This window comes from Mizuhopecten yessoensis, unplaced genomic scaffold (assembly GCF_002113885.1).
Source record: "Mizuhopecten yessoensis strain PY_sf001 unplaced genomic scaffold, ASM211388v2 scaffold11045, whole genome shotgun sequence".
NCBI classification, from domain to species: Eukaryota; Metazoa; Mollusca; class Bivalvia; order Pectinida; family Pectinidae; genus Mizuhopecten; species Mizuhopecten yessoensis.
In genome coordinates this window covers 264,352-287,061 of record NW_018408851.1, presented here as the reverse complement: position 1 = coordinate 287,061, position 22,710 = coordinate 264,352, and the positions used below count along the sequence as shown (strand labels likewise).

Here is a 22,710-nt window from a genome sequence, read left to right as displayed (position 1 = left end):
AAAGAAATCTGCAAGCATAAATTGTGGGAGTGTTTTAGATTGATATTTGTACTCTTTTTTTACTGCACACAATGGTGCCAAACTCGTTGTCTTCAAATTCTTATTTTCAGAGGCATAATAAACACGATACAACAATCATACAGTATCGAGAACACCGTGTCGTAAAGTTTGTCTTAAAACAATGGAACAGCCGAAATATATTACGGGAATATATCACTCAGATTCCCAGCCTTCCTTCGTCTTTTGTTGTTTATATTTTCTTTTTTACTAATGAACGTGCTATGTTTAAGAAATATCAGAATATAAGCGTGTATCTTGATCACACTAGAATATATCAACAGGGTGAGATAATAATTGAAAAAATTATCATAGAAGGCCCCTTTGGCCTTAGCCAATTAAAACAAAATAATACGATTCCCATATTATATATTCCACCAAAATAGACAAAGATATGTTGATAATATCTATTCTATTGCGTTCAATGTAATGTAAATGTGTTTTCGTGTCTAGATCACTACCCATACACAATGTACGATATTTTATGCATGTTGGCGTACATGTGGATGGTATTTACATTTCAACTTGGCTGTTTTTAACGCGTGCAAACGTTTTGCCTATTTAACCTGGATCTATTTGGGTAGAATCATATTCGCCTGACAATGTTTTTGATTTATATTAAGTTTACAAGAGACGATGAGAAACAAAAATAATGAATTGTGGCCGCTTCCTATGCGCGATTTCCCTCGTCAGCAAGTTGTGTTCAGTTTAAGTATGACTGGTGGAAGTCAACAATCTGGCAGAAGTCGCCTTGTTGATCGTGAATCCGCACAAGCTTCATTAACAGTCGCCATTTTAGCGTTTTTGTTAGAACATAATACATGCATGCTTATGTATTAATGTCCAGAAACACTTGACTATTTACGAATGGAAAGCGTCGTTACATTGTAGGCGTGGTTGAATTCCTAATAACACACTCCTCTCCACTCGACTGATAAATATCTTCTGTTTTTTAATTATATAGTTGTTCAATAGTGACAAGTATACGTTGGCGAATGTAAAACGTTGGACAGGAAGAAATATCGCGATTCAAAGTATCCCTTTTTTTCTTGTCAATTACAGCTATGCCTTGTCAACAAGGAACATACTTTTTCTGGGAAGTGTGTGAATCAAGAGGTAAGTATGGTGAATGTTATTTCATCATTTTCATATGTTTGCATCACGCAATCTATCTTATTGATGCATATTTAATATAATAGTCTTATATCAAGATAAGATAAAGCAGGTAGATACATTTAGTGAAATATCAGCACCGTCAAGTTTATCTTGGAATAGAAGTTTTTCAAGACAAATGTACAACCATAAATTGAAGCATTGAATCGAATTGTATTTTAATAATGATTTTTGGTCATTGCAGCATTGTCGGCACCATTCCAGGTGTACTGCTGGTCACGAAGGACACGGTCCTGGTCACGAGGTTCACGGTCCTGGTCACGAATGCTGTTGTGAGGACCAGCAATGTATCGATAGCCTTCGGGGTAGGGCGTGAACACGATTGAACTGCAAGTGAAGATGAAAGCTTTAATAATATTATATTGATAATAGGTATCATGATAGCATCAGTATTTTCAGACAAAGGACGTCTTTTCTTTAATGTTGCTCATGGAGGTATTGCATGCAAAGCTGTTAATTGCATACATATACATATACGAATGTATAACTAAAACATGTTTCCACGATGTAGTTTTGTGCATTGCAATATTGCTTAAACAAATAATCGAAATTATTGAGAAAGGCTGTTATCAAAGGCTGAAGGACAGAGTTTATTTTTGTATCATGAAAGCAAACACAAATGGTTCCTTTCATTTCGACAAGAGCAAACAGTTTTATACAGAAATAAACCTTTTTATTATCATTATCCTATGTCATATGGCTAATATCTCTATATGTGTACGGTAATGCGAATGTGCTGGAGGCGTAATTTGTATTCTTGTTTTGTTTTGTGGGACCGTGAATATTACAAAACATTTTTCTATTGTGCAACTTAATTTAAATGTAACCGGTGATTGAATCATGCGCGTCTGAATGAAAATTCGAAGTGTCATCCAATCGACCTATTCTGCTTTGTAACAGATTCGATTGCGAGAAATTACAATGTTAGGTTTATTATATGAAGGAATAATCTCAACTTTTTGGAAACTCTAGAAGCTTTTTTCAAGACACTGAATGCTTATTCTTTTCTTTATGATAGACGTCTACACTGGAACCATAATTAACTGCTTCGGAAAACGTTGTGATGAACATCATTCGGTACATACTGTTTTACATTGTTTTGTTAGAAATATAAAATTTCTAATGTAAATATTTGTTATTTTGATTATTGCAAATAAATGTATATGAAGCCATGGTGATACTTTAAAAGTACTTTCGATAACCACGACAAATATCAACATTTCAAAAAATATATATATTCTAAAAGTTTATCATAATAAGGCTTGACGTCATTCGTTTCTAACTTGTTAGCAGCAAATTTAACAATCTTAAATATCATTCACCGTGAAAAAAGCCTAAAGCGTTATGAAATGTATCTTGCTTTTGGTTACAGATGTGCGTTATCGAGAGGGAACACGGCAGGCTAAGTGGGTGGTGCGACGGACCGGATGTCAGTATTATCTTTATCACTATTTTTTTTGAAACATGTTATTTATATTTAAAGTTAAAATATACGAATTGTTTTTTCAATTATGTCACAAAAAAAAGGATTTGTTTATTCATTCAACGAAAAACCCAAATTTGCAATAAAAATGATTAAATACGATTTTGTTCTAGCATCATCATCACTACTCAGCCTGCACTACCACTCACGTTCACGCTCACGTAAACGACCATGATTATGAGTGTCGCTGTATGAACCAGCAGTGTATCGACGGACTTATGCCACCACTGCTAAACTGTCTTGGGAAAATATGTACTGGTAATCACCCGGTAACTCAAGTAGTCTTATTAAACAACAACACAATCATTACAGTGTTATGTGTAAATAATGTCAAATCAAAATTGTTTCAAATCATTTCAACGATTAAGTTTTCAACTATTTGTAGAAACACCGTTGGCTTACAATTGTGTTTTCCTTTTCACTTGAAAATTGAAAAATAGAAACAACATATAAATGGACCCATTCAATAATTTGAATTATGTCAATTACATACCATACCTCCGATTAATAAAATATCGTTTGGAACAAATATATCGTCACCAAACTCATGTTTGTAGCACTAAATGTCATTATTTTTATACATTTACACCAATGCTAGAATTGTGAAATTCACAAGGAAAATGGTCATCTTGTTGGACATTGCATTGAAGAAAGGGTAGGTAACATTAAAATCAAATGAATACTACTAATGTAACAATGATTTAACCAGCAAATGATCACAGCTGGGTCTATTCATCAATATGTTTAAGATATGTAGATGGTCACTGATCAAAGAACAACTGTGTATACTATCATAGGATAAATAGCCTTGATAAGTTTACTGATAACCAAAAATGGCTGACTAGGTAGATAAACAATACTTGTAATGAAATCTGACTATCAAGGTTTCACTACTTATTTAAGAAAAATTTAAGTATGATATAATAAGCGTTCTCTGTCTTTTCGTCCAAGTAAAGATTGTCTATTACGTTCTAATTGTTTTCGATCCTCAGCAATGCACGGAACACCACCGTGGGATATGTACAGGTGAACACGACACGCACGGCCATGGAGGATGCTGCTGTCAGGATGATAAATGTGTCGCTACCGTCACAGGTAATGTCAGTGATAGTGTTGGTTTTCAATTGTTTTTACAAGGTGCTTCAATTTTCGTATTAATAAGTGCCTCTTTACGTCAACAGATGTTTTACTCTGCTGTCGAACTACTAAGCATCAGTCGCACACCGAGGTTGGCTGTAACCTTGTAGCTGGACTGTAGTCTAATTCGGTTTTAATGAAATACTAGCTTGAGATTAATTTATCTACTATTAAAAGTTGTAAATTGAGAATTTTATAAAAGGTTGTATATGCACTTCCACCCATATGTATCATTTTCACATTTTACCTTACAGATCAATTCCAGGTAATTGTTTCAATCAATCTTTTTCATTGTTTCGCTCTTGCTTCAACATTCGAATGGTTAACCTTGCTAGACGAGATCGTGACTATGTTGTTTACATTCTACGATTTAACGAGATACCATAATCAATAGCACAAGTTGTGCAAGAGACATTTATCATCAAGTGTCTTTATACTATCTTACTATTGTAAAATTGCGTTGAACGGACTTTAAAAATGGGACATTTGACTAAAATGTATCTGGCAGGTGTAGCATACCCTCACCGCTTCGGAATACCTGGTCATATACCCCTTTTTCTTGTTAATGGTATCTATTTAAACATTTCCTTTTGTTCATACTTGCCCTATTTTTATGGACTCTGATTTAATAAAAAAAAAAAAAAACGGTTTTGTTTGTATTAATCATTTTTGGTATTTTCTATTTACTCATTTTACAGAACAATAATGCACCATTGACCCAATGTTATGCATTTCTGTACTTATATCTAAGGCCCATAATACAGGTTAAGTTAACCCATGTTTACTGAAATAACGACCCGCTGTAGCTGGTTTGTTTGATTTATTCTTATAAGACAATATCACTAGTTTTTCTGAATGATTGGTATATTTTCATAAAATCTATAAATTTTCTCGCATTAGTGATCACCACTTCGGCCCCTTTGACCAACGCTCCGACGACAAAAGTTGATGCGGTCACGACGGATGCTACGACCAGTGGTAAATACATTTCAACAATTCGTGTATTACTATATACCTACCCTTAAAAAAAAGTTCTTGAATGGATCGTACTCTAAATGATTGAATTTTATTCGCCGTTTCCAAAACTGAAAAAGTGAAATGATATGGATGTCGCGACGTATGCATATTTTTCGTACAATAAATACTGTAGAACGTAAATTGTAACACAATTTCTTTTACGGCATAACAACGTCTAGTTCTTTTTACAGCTTCTAACACAACAACAGAATACCAAATAAGCATCACAACAGTCCCAATTGTCACAGACAGTTCAACAACTGCCACGCCCAATGTCCTTCATTGCCCAACATGTACCGACGATTTTGTAGCCGACTGTCAGCAGAATGCTGAGTGTACTGCAGATGAGGCATGCATGCTGCAGGTTACTGAAGGACAACTTCAAACAGGATGTGTAGAGGTATTTATTTACCTTGATATATATCTTACTGTAAGTCAGTTTTAACGAAGATATTTTTCAGCGGCAAATACCTATACTTATCAACAATTGACCTTATTTATATTCTGAGTATTGCCCAAAAGGATGATATATTAACATTGATGTAAAGATGTTTTAAATTCCTAGATCCATACGTAAACTATTTGCGTTTGATAGCATTTGGATTCCGTCATATGATAATGATAAAGATTACTCGCAGGTTTTGAGACCTATAAAATGAAACTTAATGAATATGTATTAATGTGTTCGTGCCTGTCAGTACTATGTTGTACCCAGATCTCATGTTTTAATTGTTTTGGGAAATCTGGAAATACAATCTCTTTCTGAATTAGGAATTGCTTATCTATTTATTTGTCACATCTGTCGTATGTGATCAAATACATCAATATATATATTGTACCAACGGGACTATAGACATGCTGTTATTTAACTAATGATATGGTAGTCTTCTTCATTAAAAAAACTTTACGGCCACAGACACATTTTGTCACACTTGGTTCCCCTTGATAGACCATTGCCAGAATACATGACATCATCTGTTTTCAATACTACCGGTTCGAAGATGACATCTTTCAGTGTGGTGGCACATTCAAATAACACTTAATTGGTCACACCATATATGAAAATGTTGCCATATAACCGTCACCGTATTAAAGAGGTGTACTGTAAAAGCACGAATAAGTTAATAAATGATAAAATGAATATATATAAATTAACCACAATGTCACTGAAAGTAATCGAGAACCACCATATATCAAGTAAGATATCTTATTAGTATTCTATACTACAGATCAACGAGGAAAATAGATTCTACAAAGACAGGAATATGCATGTGATTAATTTCAGATAACTGATTGTGAGTACAACGCCAGAATAGGAACTAGTATATGCTGCAAGGACAAGAACTGTACCGACAACGCCTTCAGAAACTTTCATGATTGTGAGTAGTGTATTTACCATCATCTTTTACTATTGTCTTTTGTGGCGGAATTAGTGATGTTGTCATAGTGTGTCTAAGATAATTAATAGTGACTGAAAAAGTTAAAGTAAAAACTAAAGTAACTGCATCCACAAGAAAATGTTTTAAAAGTTACTTCAAACAATAGACAAGTACCTTCAAGAACAACAAGTAAACAAAAATAATCTCAAAATCACCCCGAAGGCCGGATTACTAAGTGCTCTTAGATCATTTGGTTATGACACAACACACTTTTTAAAGTCTGTTGTAATATTACTCTGTATTTTTAAATAGATGGCCATACACTTTTTTGGAAGATCTGCTCGAAAGAGAAATGAACAGATTTAACTTATCAGCCGTTCTGTGCATATTTAAAGCAATCCTTTTTTAAATTAAAGGAATTGTTTATATATATATGAGTCGGATTTGGATCAATCATTCATTTGTTTACTAAAACCGATTTAAATACTTTAATGTCACTATAAGGCAAGGTCTAATTGAAATAAATGTATCCATCATTGTGTAGATGTTAAATGTCTCATTTGTTGCCAAAAATGCAAGTTCATAGAAAGAAATATTAACTAAACATTTTAAAGGATATAATTACTTTATCATACCTATGAATTATTTATTTCTTGTAGTCATTTTTACTTGTCCGACTTGTCAGAACACCCCGGACCCCAAGTCTTGTATGGATACGCAATGGAAGTGTGCTTACATGAACAAAGTAAGACGCACACATCTTTTCTTTATTTATTATTTCGGGGAGGTCTTTTTTATATTAAGAAACAGATTATTTTTCGTTATTTTATTACATCATTTAATCATATTTATGTTTTTCTTACATCAGGGCTGTATGATTTCACTTACTACCAGAGGATTTACATCTGGTTGTAACACAAATGGAACGGTAAGTAAATATTGAATAACCTTAACAATAGGTTGATTTTTTTTTTATAGATTTATCAATATATACATATATGTCAATTTGACTATTTTCAAATGTGTTGATAAGACGCGTTCTATAAGAGGTCGTACCCACTCGATCAAAGTTCTATAAATCTCGCTAAATAAAATTCATGTGGAACACCTTCTGTCTAAAATCAATAATTTTGTTTTATAAACCTCTTATACCTTACACTTTTTAAACAGGATTGTCATCAGGCGCAAGCAGCAAACAGCGCTCTGTGTAATATAAACCCTATTCCCTTCGGCTTTAACCCAGACCTACAATGCAGTTTCTGCTGCCACCAGAATGAAAATACCTGTATAGTGAACGCATTGGGAATACATGAAAGTGTGTTTATGTTTCTATGTAACATTTTATAAAAAAAAACTTGTTGTCCTCAAAACAAAAATGAATAATGTATTTTCAAACTAGGATCAATTGCAATTTTTCATGTTGCGTTCATTTTCTGTCTACAATAACTATTAAAGCGGAACGATCTATATCAAATACAGTAAAACGTTTCTCAAACTATAATCATAAGAATGATTTGGAAATAATAACAATTATAAGGTCAGTGGAACATATTGTTTTGCTGTTCGTAGCATCAAAATGTGCATAGGAAGATAAGAGGGGAAACGGAAGATGCTTCACTTATGATTGAAATGTTGTTTATTTTTTATCTAGTAACAACACCGCCCGAAGTCACTGGAAGTGCAGGTACATAACGCTGACGTATATACATGTATAAATAAACAACGTATGTCTATGATGGCTCTTTATAAGATCAAAATCAATCCATACGTGGTATCGGTTCAGATAGGTTGATCAGTCAATCACTAACAACTATTAACACATTATATTTAATAACAACATACAGAACATTGGGTAACATGACAAGAAATATATCTACAAAAAATCAGATTAAAATACTGAATATTTTCCTGCACTTGCGAGTTTCAATAATTCTGCCCTGAATGCTATTTGAGGAAAGGGATACTTTGAATCGCGATCGCTCTTGCCATACAACGCTTCGCATTTCAAACTGCTTGTTAAATACAATGCACATATTGATTTTTTCGAAGCAAGTCAGATGATTGTTTTTTTTTATATGGTATGGGTATGGCTCTATCATTTTAAAAAAAGAGGTTAAAGTAATTTCATGATTAATTATAACCTAATTGAGAAGTTGAATCTGTAACATTCGGATGAAAAAACTCGTTTTGAGTGCTGGTTGTAAACACAAAGACGAAACAACACTATACGAAAATTTAAATATGTATGGTATGCTTAAGATTTTTGTTGATAAAATATATTGTTTGTTTAATCTTAACGATATATATTCTATACGCCTTTATTCATTACAGTAGGCTCAGCCTGTTTCGACATTGATGATGATACGTTCAACTGTAAGATGTTTAACACGACGTACGATCTTTGTGCGCAGACAAGTGGATTATTGGGGCACCTTGTCGTCACCAAATGTCGTAAAACATGCGGTGTATGTACAGGTATGTTGTCACTTACACCTTCTCTCAAACAATAGGATGGCATACGGTTATTTGGTTATAGTTCGCACGTCCGGTTATTGACAAAATATCGTCTTCTTTTACATTTACTCTTGTGTCTTTTCCGGAAATATAGACTACCTTATTTTACGAGAGAATTTCGATAGTCCGGAAGATAGTAATTAAATTTCTTCTCTTTTTTAAGATTTGTAAACGTGATTCCTATTCTAATGATTCACTCGGCGGGCTTCTTAAGCCAATGCCAATCATAAGGTTCGAATCTTCCTGTGTTCATGATTTTATTTCATTTACTGATTTTAGGGAAACAACTCCATTATGTCTAACTTTTAAGAAATTCTCTAAACCTTGTTTCTATGTAATCACTGAAACGCATTTGTGAAAAGATGAACACGAACACATTGATTAATTGATTTATTTAATCAATGACTATCAGGTTATTATCAGAAATCTGTGGTTATAATCTTTTTAGATAGCGACGAATATTAAACTTTGGTTACACATATTTTAACAGTTGTCCATTGAAACAGTGTGATAAGTAAAAACATTACATGAAATGACTGAATATTATACTTTTATATCCAGACGGCAGTCTAACCACTGAAGGTGTAAGTGTTGCCACGACAGGTAAGTTACTCATCTCCTGCATTCCGTGATTATAGAGTATTACCCAGTCAATAATTTATCATTAATTTTGTCATAGTGATTATAAAAACAACATATATGTTATGTCATATGAAATATCGTTTAATCATAAGCCAGATAAAAACATATTCAAAAAATCGTGCTTTCAAAACATGAACCATTGAAATGTTAAACAAAGAATAAACCCTGAAAACAACTCTTTGCAAAGATCAAGTTTTTATGACTTCATAATGACAAAAAAGGAATGACACGATCTCCAAATTATATAAATGCTATAGTTCTCATGTGAAAGCATATATTCATGTTCGTCAACATACACTATTAAAATTATGAAATATGAAATTTGTTTAACCAAAATTGTGGTGTTATTTGTCTTAAATGCGTATATTGAAGTACAAATGATAAGTTGAGATAGAAATTTATCAAAATTTATTATTTTAATAACAGGGAAAACTCTTGGAACTTATCATTTAACTTAAAAATGCATGCCCATTATATGCCAGATTTCTATGATGGCATAATGTTGTTTATGAATTGACAATTAAGTTATAAAACGTCCTAGCGATTAAACTTAGAAATTGGATAAGAAAACAAAAACAAAAAAAGCCCATCTAATTCGATGCTAACCACGGTCATGTTATACTGTACTCTACAGGTATCAGTGTAACGAATGAAGGTGTAAGTGTCGCCATGACAACAACAAGTAAGTAACGCATACTCTGTATTTCGTTTGTATAGGATTTATATATTATCCTGTAAATTAATTATAGCTCACGCTGTTCCAATGCTTGTGTGACAAACAAACATATCAATTTAAAAACATTTACAATTGATCGGTAGACAGATTCCATACTATCGAAATGATATGCTAACTAAACAGTAATGGAAGCAAAAATTGGACCAGTTTGATATTTTGAGCGTTTGGGTCTTTAAACTATTCAGCATTGAAATGGAGAGAGCACGAAGTTCATTCCGGACGTAAAATACATAAAAACCTGCGTTCTCGTAGCACCACCTTATATTCATAAAGGCCGTGACGCGATATCCTTCTGAAAAGAATATGCTTTAGTTTATATGTGACTGTACAGATACGTCAACATTTTATGTTTCTGAAAAATAAAATTGGCCAACTGAAATGTTGAGGTGTTTTGTTTTGAAAATGTATTCTATGTATATACCCTATTTAAGCTAGCAATGGTAAGTTGAGGTAGAAAATCTTGTTCATGTGAGTTACAAAAATACAAACTTGAAGGGAATTAATGTAATCAATGATCGATGTTTTGATATTATAATTCTTTGACGTCATCGTGTTTATTGAGTTTGAAATGGCCATTATGTAATAAAATGTCTTAAGCGTAAAACAAGGTATTGAGAAAAGCAAACATGATAAATTTGTATTTCCAGGTGGCAGTGTAACAACTGAAAGTGTTAGTGTTGCCATGACAACAACAAGTAAGTACATGTAGCCAATGTTCTGCATTCCGTGTATACAGATGTTATACATTATATTTATCGTTGTTCCAGGAGTTGAATAGTCAGTTAGCATGTCGTGTTATACGGTATACCGTTCCGTTCGATTGTAAGCTAGACAAGATAGACACTTTTGGCTTTGGACTAGATCAGGTGCTTTGAGTCCTGAATCCATTCACAATTGAAATGGTAACTCAGAACTTATTCTGGAGACAGAGGATCTGAAAGACAGCGTTCTTTTTACGACGACAAATTGCATAAAGGGAGTAACACAACATTTTAATTAAAATGCTTTACTAGATACGTCAACCATATATATAATATATAACTGAAATTGTGAGGTATTTTGCTCTGAACTTTATATTTACAAAATTGACAAATTTATATCTATTTAGCGAGCAGTTGTAAGTTAAGGTCTGATATTTAATTCATTGATCCTATGTGTTACTAAGATAAACACTTAAATGAGTTGATGTGATAAAGTATGGCTGTCTGATGCCCCATTGCTGGGAAAGCCTTATCATTAGTATGAATTATCCACTAGGTTATAAAATGTCCTGACGATTGAGCTCATAAAACAGATAAAAAGAAAAACATCCAATTCAATGATTAAACATGATCGATATTTCCTCGTCACGGCACCACTGTCGAATAATAAGAGACGCGTCTCTTCATTTCCCCGGTTGGTTTATTTCTTATCGTTAACCATTATGAAGACACGATTATGATGACGTCGTAAATACAAAGGACATAACTATACATTTCGCGGCATACTTTTATCTCCAGATGACAGTCTAACAACTGAAGGTGTAAATGTTACCATGCCAACAACAAGTAAGTGACATATTTTCTGTATGCCGTGTTTATGTAATGTTACCTAGAATTTGTCATCAATTGGTGTTTGTTCACATTATGTCCATGGTTGTTTTAGCAGTTAGTGTGTCATGTCATATAAGTTATCGTCTGATCGTAATCCAGAAATGAAACTTGAAAATAAAATATTTCAACCCTAAATATATGGTGAACACAGAACTTACCATGGCGATAAAAAAATGCATCCGTTAATTATTATGTCATTAAACTGTTAATTCTTTCACATAATGTTTTGACGCTAACATTCCTGGAATGTGTTGTGCTAATTATGAATTTTCCATTAGAAAATATTATGATAAGATTATTTTGTGTTCAGGTGGCAGTGTGACAACTGAAGGTGTTGCCATGACAACAGTTAGTAAGTCATACATTTCCTGCATGTTGTTTCTTTTTTCACAAAATCTCCTTGGGTGCCATTTCATTTACATAACCGATTTTGTTAGCCTTTGATGTCATTTATGTTATTATTATATTGATATGAGCATATAATAACCTAAAAGATAAAATGGTTTAACACAGATCAGGGAATACTGAAGTGTCAGTTAAACCGTTATCTGAACTCTAAAAATCTGTATAACTAGGGCAAAATAAGAACAAAGGAAAGGTTAACATGGAGGACAATTGAACAATACAAGGAAAATATGAATATGTGTTGAAAGATAAGCGATAAAGAAACTGACGCCATATTGATATCAAGATGGTTATAGCTCTCACGCTTCCAATGTTAAAATGTTCACTTAATGAAATAGGTAAATTGAAAACGTGTCATGTAACTTTTGCAAAAAGCATGTATGGTTAAAGCATGTATAAAGGTAACAATGCATATATACTATAATGTCAGTGTTAAATTGTGAATAGAGGTCGAAATTCTAAGCTAATAATTATACAAATAATCTAACATATAGTTTACATTCGAAATGAATTGATATCATTATTAAAACACCTTTGAGCTAAAATTCTGAGTTTAAATGTGTGGATTGAAATATTTATATGGAGCTTCGAAACCAGATTAAAGGACTGCAGTCTAATTCAATGATCACGATCACATTTTACTCCAGATCGCAGTGTAACAACTGAGGGTGTAAGTATCACCATGAAAACAACAAGTAACATCTTTCCTACATTCTCTGTATATAAAATATTAGCTGATAGGCTATCATGTTTTCCTCATCCAAACTTCAAAATAAAAAGCAATCAAAAGGGGGATTCCTATTTGCAGAGGACAATGTAATCAATATATATTTGTGCCTTGAAACAGTCACCATGGAAATGGTGAGCACGTAAATTACTCGGACGATAAACCATCTCAATAACTAAGTTCAACAAAATATTAACAGACTTATACATCTTTCCATTATATCATGTTAATGTGTTGTTTTCCTTACCAAGACAGTTAACGTATTGCTTTTGAGTAGTTTTTATAAATATTAGCGGTAAACATATTTTGTAAATGCGCAATTACGATACTAAAATTTGATGCAAATGGAACCGTAAACATTCATATATCATGTGATATCGCTATTTATTTTTAAGGTTCTCCTCAGCCAACTACTCCAATGCCTTGCATCGACCATGATGTAAACAACAACTGTGATTTGATGCGCGACGTTTTATGTCATGCAAATGATCCCCATATCATGAACTATGCTGTCGCTACGTGTGCTGAGACCTGCGATCTCTGTGCGGAATATCTTCGTAAGTTTGTAAATGTCGGTTCTGAATATCTCTAAAGGTGTTATAATCTCTGTACTGATTATCTCTAAAGGTGTTATAATCTCTGTACTGATTATCTCTAAAGGTGTTATAATCTCTGTACTGATTATCTCTAAAGGTGTTATAATCTCTGTACTGATTATCTCTAAAGGTGTTATAATCTCTGTACTGATTATCTCTAAAGGTGTTATAATCTCTGTACTGATTATCTCTAAAGGTGTTATAATCTCTGTACTGAATATCTCTAAAGGTGTTATAATCTCTGTACTGATTATCTCCATAAGTTAGTTTTGCATCCATACGGAATATGTCTGTGCTGATCATCTCAGTAACTTTGTAAAATCTCTTCACCGGATATCCCCTTAAGTTTGTACAATCTTTGTACTGAACATCTTTATTTATGTGTAAGATCTCTGTACTGAATATCCCCAAAAGATATTTACGATTTTTTTCACAGTGTTATATGCTGTTTTATGTGATATATTTAACCTTTTTTCATAGAGTTCTACGAAAAATATATAAAAAAAAAAGAAGACTTATAAGGTAGTTTATATCTGACAGACATCATAATGTTATATTAAAATATATCTAACGAATATTATAGAGATACTATGAACTATTCAGTTGAATAGCAACAATAAAAGAATACCAAAGTGTCGACAAAACTCTAATTCAAACGCAAACTCGGCCAAATATGAACGGAGTAAAGGTTTACATTGATATTCTTGTAACATACAAGGAGATTACGACAAAGTATCTGGAAGGGAGAGCGACTTCTCCACTATCGATCACACCGGCCAAGTCTGTGTACGATGTAATATCCTGCCCTCAATATAAAATAAAACCTCGGGTATTGAATCTTACTTAAATTTATGCTATATACATGTAGTCTCAAAGATTTGCTATTGATTTCATGGTATAAAATACAACGGAATACAAAATGTTTACCACGACATGTGATTACTTCAATTTTTGACGTCGGCCTTTTGACTTGCCATTTTACTAAAAAAAAATACATTATACATGTACCTACCGATCAATTGATGGTAATGGAATACTGAGGTCTGACAGTTTGTTATATTCATATATGTTTTCTCTATTTCAGAACATTTGTCTGGACGTAAGTAAACATCTGCAACAGTAAGCTTTTACTATTGACACCTTTTTTGTTGTAAAGACTATTATCTTTGTCAGTATTTAACATTAATATAATAATTGTACATCTTTGGTAGCCTTTTGGTTTGTTGGCCTATTGGTAAGAATAATAATACATTTATTCGTAATAAACAAATGAACTATAACGTATATTATCTAAGCAAAATAAGGCAATTTCTATAAAGTTTAGGTATGCTAATCAAATATGTTCCTCTGTTGAATATTTTATTAAGCCCGACTTGTGTTTAAGTTGTTAAATCTCACATCAACTACTAAAATACAAAAGTTGAATTTAGCATATTCTAATTAGAACTAAAAACAACATTCATGATACGAAATTCATATAAAACCGGCGAAATATGTCATTTGTAATCAATCAACTTGTTTTCTGTTTGATTAAATGTAATTGTTTTTCTTGCAGTTGTCGTCACTCCGTAATAAAAGGCAGTGCACGTGCGATACATTTGAAACGTTGTAAAACTTGAAAAAATAAAAAGGATACATCTTTGTTATTGTCCGAGTATTTCTTCCAAATATATGAAAGATAGCTCTGAAGGTTAGGTGTTACAAAGCAATGATTTACCAACATGTCACAACATACTGCATAGTCTGGTACAATATAAAGACACCCTCAGTATTGCATTTCAACAGTTTAGTTGTTTGTGGTGTACGTCCGTTTAACAGCTATGATCGTTCCAGGACGTACCAGGGTTTGCTGTTGAGGAAAACCGGAGTGCCCGGAGAAAAAACACCGACTTGCGGCTGTATCTGCCGACAACTTCATGTAGGCCTCGAACCCGCGACCCAGTGGGAGAGGGCTAGTGATCATAGACGGTCAGACGCCTTTATCACTTAGCAATTGCCCAACAACGTGGTGCTCACATATTACCTTTCACTGTTAAGTGAGAGTACAATTTGTGCGGTGTGAAATACAGTCAATTGTTAAATTTAACAAAATTAATTACATTTTGAATTAATAATAAAGAACAAATACAAATAAAACTGACCCGCCCCAAATCTTCTCGTTTCGAAAAGAAAAACAAGTATTTTGGTACCGTTTAACGGTAACATACTGACCGTTCAATACCTTCCACTATTTTTTCATATTTCATTTTTTTTTGTGTGATCATCCCCGACTTTACACGAGGAGGAATTGGTAATTTTCTTTCGAATAGGTAAGGAGTTGTAAATACCGACCTTAAGTTTGAACACTCAAATGCCTGCTCAGGATCTTAAAACCCTTCATCTTCAAACCATCAATCAGCACTTTAGCCACTTCTGGGTATGTAAAGGATATGACAAATTTCTTTCCGGAGCCTCTTTAGTAATACAGGTGAATCATTGATCTGATAACAACCTGATTAGCTGTTGGGGGATACCTGCGTGAATGTGATTTGGATTTCTTGTGTGTAATGATCAACTCGCTACCACTTCTTTGATCTTGATTTAACACCCTGCCTTATTTCATTTATATATATATATTTACAAAAGGGTGACACCCAACCAAGTGTGATCGGAATAAAAAGATTGTCGCTGGCAAACACTTTGATTATACAATAATAGCGTGTCATGTTATTATACAAATTTTGTTTCCCAATGTTGGTCAAGCATTACTGCACGATTGACACCTTCCTTGAATGTGAGCTACAAATCCACATTAATCGATCCCTACGATTGAGCTGGATCCCTCACCTCTCAAAGTCGAGACAGAATGTAATATTGTCGCCAACCACAACCCTTGAATCACTTATAAGCTAACATTACCGCGAGTGATGTTAGAAGTACACTTGATGAAGTGAATTACCTGATGTGTTGTCTTGCTTGTCATGCTTGAAGTTCCACCAGTCGCTGAAACCAGCATGGCCTGGACTGGGGGCTAGACATAGAGTTGCGAACTGCATTGGTGCTGTTGATAGTTGAACAGGAACTTGATCTGCATTGGAGTTGGATTGGGGGCGCATGGTGATTATTGGCACCCAGGTAGCTTGCTGAACCTCGGCATAGTAATGAATTCGCAAACAAAAACAAAGATAATTATTAAATTAAAACCAATTTTTAAAATGTAATGCAAACATACTAAACCTTGAATTAATTGATAACCAATTTTCTAAAAATTCAATATCACGGATTGATTAATTGAACTGATTTATATAGATTATTGATGGAGATTAACATATCTTCCTATTCCCATCCGTCCAAACAACAACAATGAATGTGCACACTCTTGGCTCCCAGCTCAGCCAAAGCACAACACATGCACTTCCAACAAACCATTTTACGAATCTTCAAGTAGAGTATATATATGCAAATATTACTTCGAAAATGTTGAAGAGGAAAAGACAGTTGCAATTCTTGCATGTCTCAAAGACTGAACAGTATCTATTAAGATTAATTGAATTTTTTACTACTGTAACATAACTTCTTATAATGTGTCACAAGCAATTATGAATATTTTTTTCTCAAAAAAATCTTATTCATTGTAATTTCATCAGTACACAATATTTGTTCAATGATTCCAATACAGTTTGTTTCAGATGCAGTTATAAAGAGTAAAACAGTAAATACATGTTGATTACAATAATACGGGCATAACAGCAGTTAGAGAAAAGTACTATACGTTTTGCCTGTGGACTTGACGTCTTTTTTAAATCCAGATAAACTTGGAGTTCATCCCTGGTGCACTAAAATGTTTACCTGGATTCCGGACGGAGTGTTCTACTAGTCTACATGAAGTTGACTCCGACTACAACTAGTTACTTTAGACTACACACAGTTTTGTGTCATTTTCTCTGTTTAAATGCAATGACGATTTGTGTTAACATCTTACGTGTTTCCCATCAATAAAATGCAAAACAACTTTTTACAGAAAAAATACAATACAACCCTGTTCTTTTCAGAGTGCAAAACTGTTATTTATTTCATTTCAACGACATTTGAGATATGTCTTATAAATGTGTCTGCTTACAGTTCTATACTATCTAGGACATGATATAAAGGTATTATCCTGGCCTTAAGTTCAAAAGATTACTATAATGCCAAGGCTAACTTTCAGGTTTCAGATAAGGTAAGTTCTCTGTAGTATTAACAGTTGTCAAGGCGAACAAGATACGATCTCTGTTCAGAACACCCTGATAGACCTTGGAAATTCGAAGCAAAAAAATGAAGTTATTTCTTCTAGCTGTGTTCCTCTGCTGGTTGAGTAAGTCCATCCCCATATTCGTATAACCATATCGGCTATTTGCGTGTTTATTAGGGTTTTTCACTTATGGTGAAAAGACCTATTGTTTTTGTTATGTTTCTTCTTCTTATCATTATTATTATTATTATTCTGTCATGATTTTGTGGCCACCTCATCTTTTGATTGGTAGCAGATATGTTTATAGTCTTACAAATACATTGTAGGCCAAGGTCAAAAGATGTCATTGCAACAATTTTAAGTACATGTAGGTCAAAAATCGATTATGGCCGCCATGATGTCAAAGAATAAAATCTTATTAAAATGGACATAACTCAAAAACCATTGATTGTACAGCAGTTATGCAATTATATTACTTGTAGACATTTTTCGGGGTTGACTTTTTTCTTATTACATGTTAATACAATTAAAGTAAAACAAAATATACTCGCTTTTGAGTCAAAGATCACCAATCTTTTAAAAAAAATCATTTTTCAATTATTTATTTTTTTGTATACGATGGAAAATTGCATTACATTGTCTTCATATTTTCTGTAACATTCACCGTTAACTTCTACGCCATTTTGTATATTTCCTTTGAACTTTTTGCAAGATCGACAATATGTTAAAACCGTTTTCTTTTGATATTCTGCTACGCAGATTTCATCCAGTGTAGGTATTTATGTTTCCCCAGTCTACCTACCAAATTTTTGGAAACTCTCTATTTGATCCCAAATCGAATATGGCGCCATGACGTCATATCCGTTTTTCTACTAATTGCAAAAACTATTTAACGAATAAAGCCATCAAAATGCATCTTTGGATATGATATGTAGACAAACTTTTTCTCAGGAAATATTTTTGTGTCAATGGTCTACTTTCGGTTTTTGGTAGGAGTCATAGTTAAAATGCACTTTTTTCGGGAACAAACTTTGAAGAGCTTGATCACAAGTTCTTCAGGGTCTTGAGCCTTGATATTTGATACGTCATATGCTGAGAAGGTGCGCTATCACGTTTGACAAAATGGTTGATTTGGATTAATGATCAAGGTCATAGAGGTAAACAGTCTAAAACAATAAATAGTTAATGAAAATAAAGCTCACTTTCAGAACTGTGGTTCATATTATCCTTTTCTTCATAGAAGGTAAGGCCATGAGGTTTTAAAAAAAAATTGTTTGTGATCAAAGACCAAATCATTCCTAACGGTGAAAAGCTCGTCAAATTGTTAGCCAACAATTATCTAGTTTAGATTTGTAATTATCCATGAACATAATTATTTAAATACGGGTTCAGCTTAAATATTGACTTAATTGTACCATTTACAAACGAAGGCCCTTTACGTTATCTGTTGAGCCCCTTTAGTTCCAAATTACTCCCTTTTAAACGATGTACAAAGTTAAATTAACAAATTGACGAAGAAAGGAAGTAAATGGTTAGGAGCAATTTGAACCAAAATTCTTACATTTAAAGCACTTTGTTTAAATTTGTTGTTGACAATATCCTGTAAATCTAGGTTGTTGTTCTCAGCGAAGTGGACTCGGAGGTTTACTCTATCTGTTATAATGTTAAAGGTATCGGGTATACTACGGCAGCGGTTAGGACGTGCTTCGGAGAACACTGTAGCACTCACAAACCGGTACGTATCGAAACATCTCATCACAAATGACGGTATTTCTGGGGTTGGGAGGTGGGCTCTGTATCCCAAGGGTATCTTTAATTTCACGTACAATGGGAATGGAAGAATATCTGAAGATATACACGCATTATCATGTTGCGTTTAAAATTAAAAATATTTTGGAATTATTAGAATTAAATAGATCCATACTATGGTATATAAACAATGGTTCAACTACGTAAACAAAGGTCAGTAATGAGCAATGAATTGTTTTTATTAATTTGTTTTTCATTTCATTAAATTGGTTCGTTCTGAATGTTTACAGGTATGTCTCGTGAACAAGGAGCATGAAGTAACTGGACATTGTGAGGCAGTGGAGGTCAGTGTCTGCTATTTTATTTAAGATATGGACGGAATAGGAAACAATTCATTCTAAATTTGAAAGAGTGGGCTATATGCTTGCTTTACCTGACTTAAATGTCAAAAAAATCAAGTTTTAAACTATCTCATATAAAATAAAATAAATAAAATACTGAACAGTAACAATTTAAAAAAAAAAAAAAAAAAAACTCCTTAAAGGTCACCTGGAACTGTATTCTTTATTTGTATACAAAATGACAATAATAAAGTTATTATCAATAAACCTGAGTACAAATGAATATGTTCTAAGCATTTAAAGTGAGAAACTCATTCAAAATTCATTCTCTCGAAATCAAACACAATATTTCATAAAATATAACATTATGAAAATATGATTTACAGCACTGTCATCATATTTCGGATTGCACTGCCAGCGGTGGTCACGAACACGGACACGGTCACGAGCACGGACACGGTCACGAACACAATAAATGTTGTTGTATGGACCAGCACTGTGTGGACGTACTCAGCAGTAGTATGAATGATTGTAATCAAACTTAATAACAAAACGAAATAGCCGAACCGTTAACCAGATATTCACATGCTGGTTGTTGAAAGAATTAACGAAATAAAATGCGATACAACAGGACATGTTGTTATAAGACCATCAGATAATTGTTATTAAAATAAATAAAACAAAACAAATATAACTTTTTAATCGTCAAATAGTTATGTTTCGATATTTAAAATAATATCTGCGTTGCTGCTCCTCATAAAACTGTAAGAAGAAGAAGAAATGACTGAACCATGACTACAATGTAGACTGTACAAGGTGAAATACAATTATTTAGAATCTTGTCTTTAAATCGACTATGGTCGACCGGTAGCGACAATTTATTGAACATAGAATACTATACTTAGTACACTTGACATACATCATTCATTGGATATCAGACCAGATTTTTTTTTTTTTTTCTAATTTTGTTTTGCTTGTTTACCCAAACAGCTGCGTCGCAGTTATTCACCACACCTATCTCCTGCCTCGGAGCCTCGTGTACAGGAGACGAACCGGTAATGTCAAATAATTCCTACCTAAATAACCAATTATTTTACTGATGTATACATGTATGTATGTATGTATCGCATTATCACTAAAAACACCTTAAACGGCTGTCAATTTTTTTTCTATATTTGATACTTTCCAAACTCTTAAAACATTACCGACAAATGTGCTTTCTGGTACTACCTCATTATGTGAAAATCGTTCAGACCTTGACAACAAACGACGGGTACTCCAGATGACTGAAAAAAACACGGGCCCTAAAGCATTTGAGACATCCGAGTCAGAACACATATGGCCTCAACAATCTTTGAGATATCTGAGTTAGAACACATAGAACCATCACTGTTTTTGAAATATCTGAGTTAGAACACATAGAACCATAACTGTTTTTGAAATATCTGAGTTAGAACACATAGAACCATAACTGTTTTTGAAACACATGTTAGAACACATGCATGTAGGACAACAGCAAACTTTGAGATATCTGAGTCAGAACACATAGGACCATAACAAATGTTCAGATACCTGAATTAGAACACAAAGAGCCATAACAATCTTTGGTATATCAGAGTTAGAACACGTGGGACCATACAAATCTGATATATCTGAGTTATTATACATAGTCTTTTAAATTATGTATTAATCAATTGGATAGGGCACATTACCTCATTTATTGTATCATATTTATATTTTGATATATTGTTAAGATATTAACAAGAAAAATATTATTTACAGTATTGTCAAATTCACCTGGACACAGCCAATGTTTTAAGAGGGCACTGCATTGAAGAACGGGTGGGTAACATTTACGTCAGGTATTTACGTTGGTATCAATTCACGGTAAAAGGCATTTTAAAACCATAGAAGAGAAATAATTTGGAATCATAAAGCAGAAATATAAATTTTACCAGAGATATGTTCGAGCGAAAAAAATGAATGCTGAACTTTATATGTGTATTCAGTGACCGGTAAAGGAAAGCATCAAAACAAAACGGGACGAGACACATTTTTTATTGATACTATATTATAGCCGCAGGTTATTTTATAAATTGCCATTGACATCATTTGCCTCTATTCAAATCCTATTGAAAAGAACAAACTTACATAATTTGTCTCATTTTAAATGTTATCTGGTTGTGAATTTCTAATAGTAAATAATTTGTAATTTTCCTCAGCACTGCCTCGATCACCACCATCGACTGTGTCAAAGCATACATGACACGCAAGGACACGATGGGTGCTGTTGCCAAGACCAAACCTGCATTTCGACCATATCAAGTGAGGCATATGCAAATTTGCTTTCTTTTTCCTGCGATTTCTCAGTTTTGAATTCGTAAACCACACAGCTGAGTTAATTCATTCTCATTACTCAAACTGTAAGCACAGTCTCTATCAAGCTGCATCTCTGGGAACACTGTATTGTAAGTTTTTGTTCCGTTAGCAGCCGTCATTTGTCAAGGAAATATTGATATTCGGATCAAGCGTGAATACCAAATCAGCTGATATATGATAACAACGTAGTTAGGGAGGCAGGAATATAACCATCACGACAGTGAACAAAAAATCGAATTAAACACAATTATAGCACGTCTGAGTATAGTTATATGTCTCGTGTGTCATGTAGTCCAAAGTTAAAGTGGCTCATGTAGGTGAACGAACAAGTTCCTCCAGTCTGGTGGTACAGTATATTGTAGAGGGGAAAAGATCAAATGGTCTTAAAGAGGAAACATTTAAAGGGGTGATGTTCAAGATTAATTAAAAAATGTTTAGATTTTTTCAATAGTCACGCTCCTCTAATTTCATGTCTCAAATTTACAGTGTCACAATTTAAAGGTAAAAAATGTATAGATTGGATTCCTAAATAAAGGATGTTATAGTTTTTGATACTGAATCGCATGTGTTTAA

At 33.4% G+C, this 22,710-nt stretch overlaps 2 protein-coding genes across 2 annotated transcripts; both read left to right on the top strand.

Moving 5' to 3' along the window:
• The first annotated feature begins 771 nt into the window (after positions 1 to 771).
• On the top strand, positions 772 to 15,099 carry LOC110464985 (uncharacterized protein PB18E9.04c-like). Its single transcript, XM_021520523.1, has 20 exons — positions 772 to 863; positions 1,415 to 1,535; positions 2,603 to 2,659; positions 3,706 to 3,808; positions 4,751 to 4,828; positions 5,059 to 5,267; positions 6,153 to 6,246; positions 6,906 to 6,991; positions 7,115 to 7,174; positions 7,417 to 7,561; positions 7,898 to 7,930; positions 8,578 to 8,721; positions 9,322 to 9,363; positions 10,037 to 10,084; positions 10,786 to 10,833; positions 11,638 to 11,685; positions 12,041 to 12,082; positions 13,258 to 13,419; positions 14,543 to 14,557; positions 15,014 to 15,099. The coding sequence occupies exons 1-20, from the start codon at positions 772 to 774 to the stop codon at positions 15,028 to 15,030; spliced, it is 1,644 nt and encodes a 547-aa protein (XP_021376198.1). The 3' UTR covers positions 15,031 to 15,099.
• Positions 15,100 to 17,667: 2,568 nt separating this feature from the next.
• On the top strand, positions 17,668 to 22,142 carry LOC110464984. Its single transcript, XM_021520522.1, has 7 exons — positions 17,668 to 17,791; positions 19,339 to 19,403; positions 19,708 to 19,761; positions 20,145 to 20,289; positions 20,749 to 20,813; positions 21,541 to 21,600; positions 21,981 to 22,142. Exons 1-7 carry the CDS (start codon positions 17,752 to 17,754, stop codon positions 22,140 to 22,142), a joined length of 591 nt encoding a protein of 196 aa, XP_021376197.1. The 5' UTR covers positions 17,668 to 17,751.
• The last annotated feature ends 568 nt before the right edge of the window (positions 22,143 to 22,710 follow it).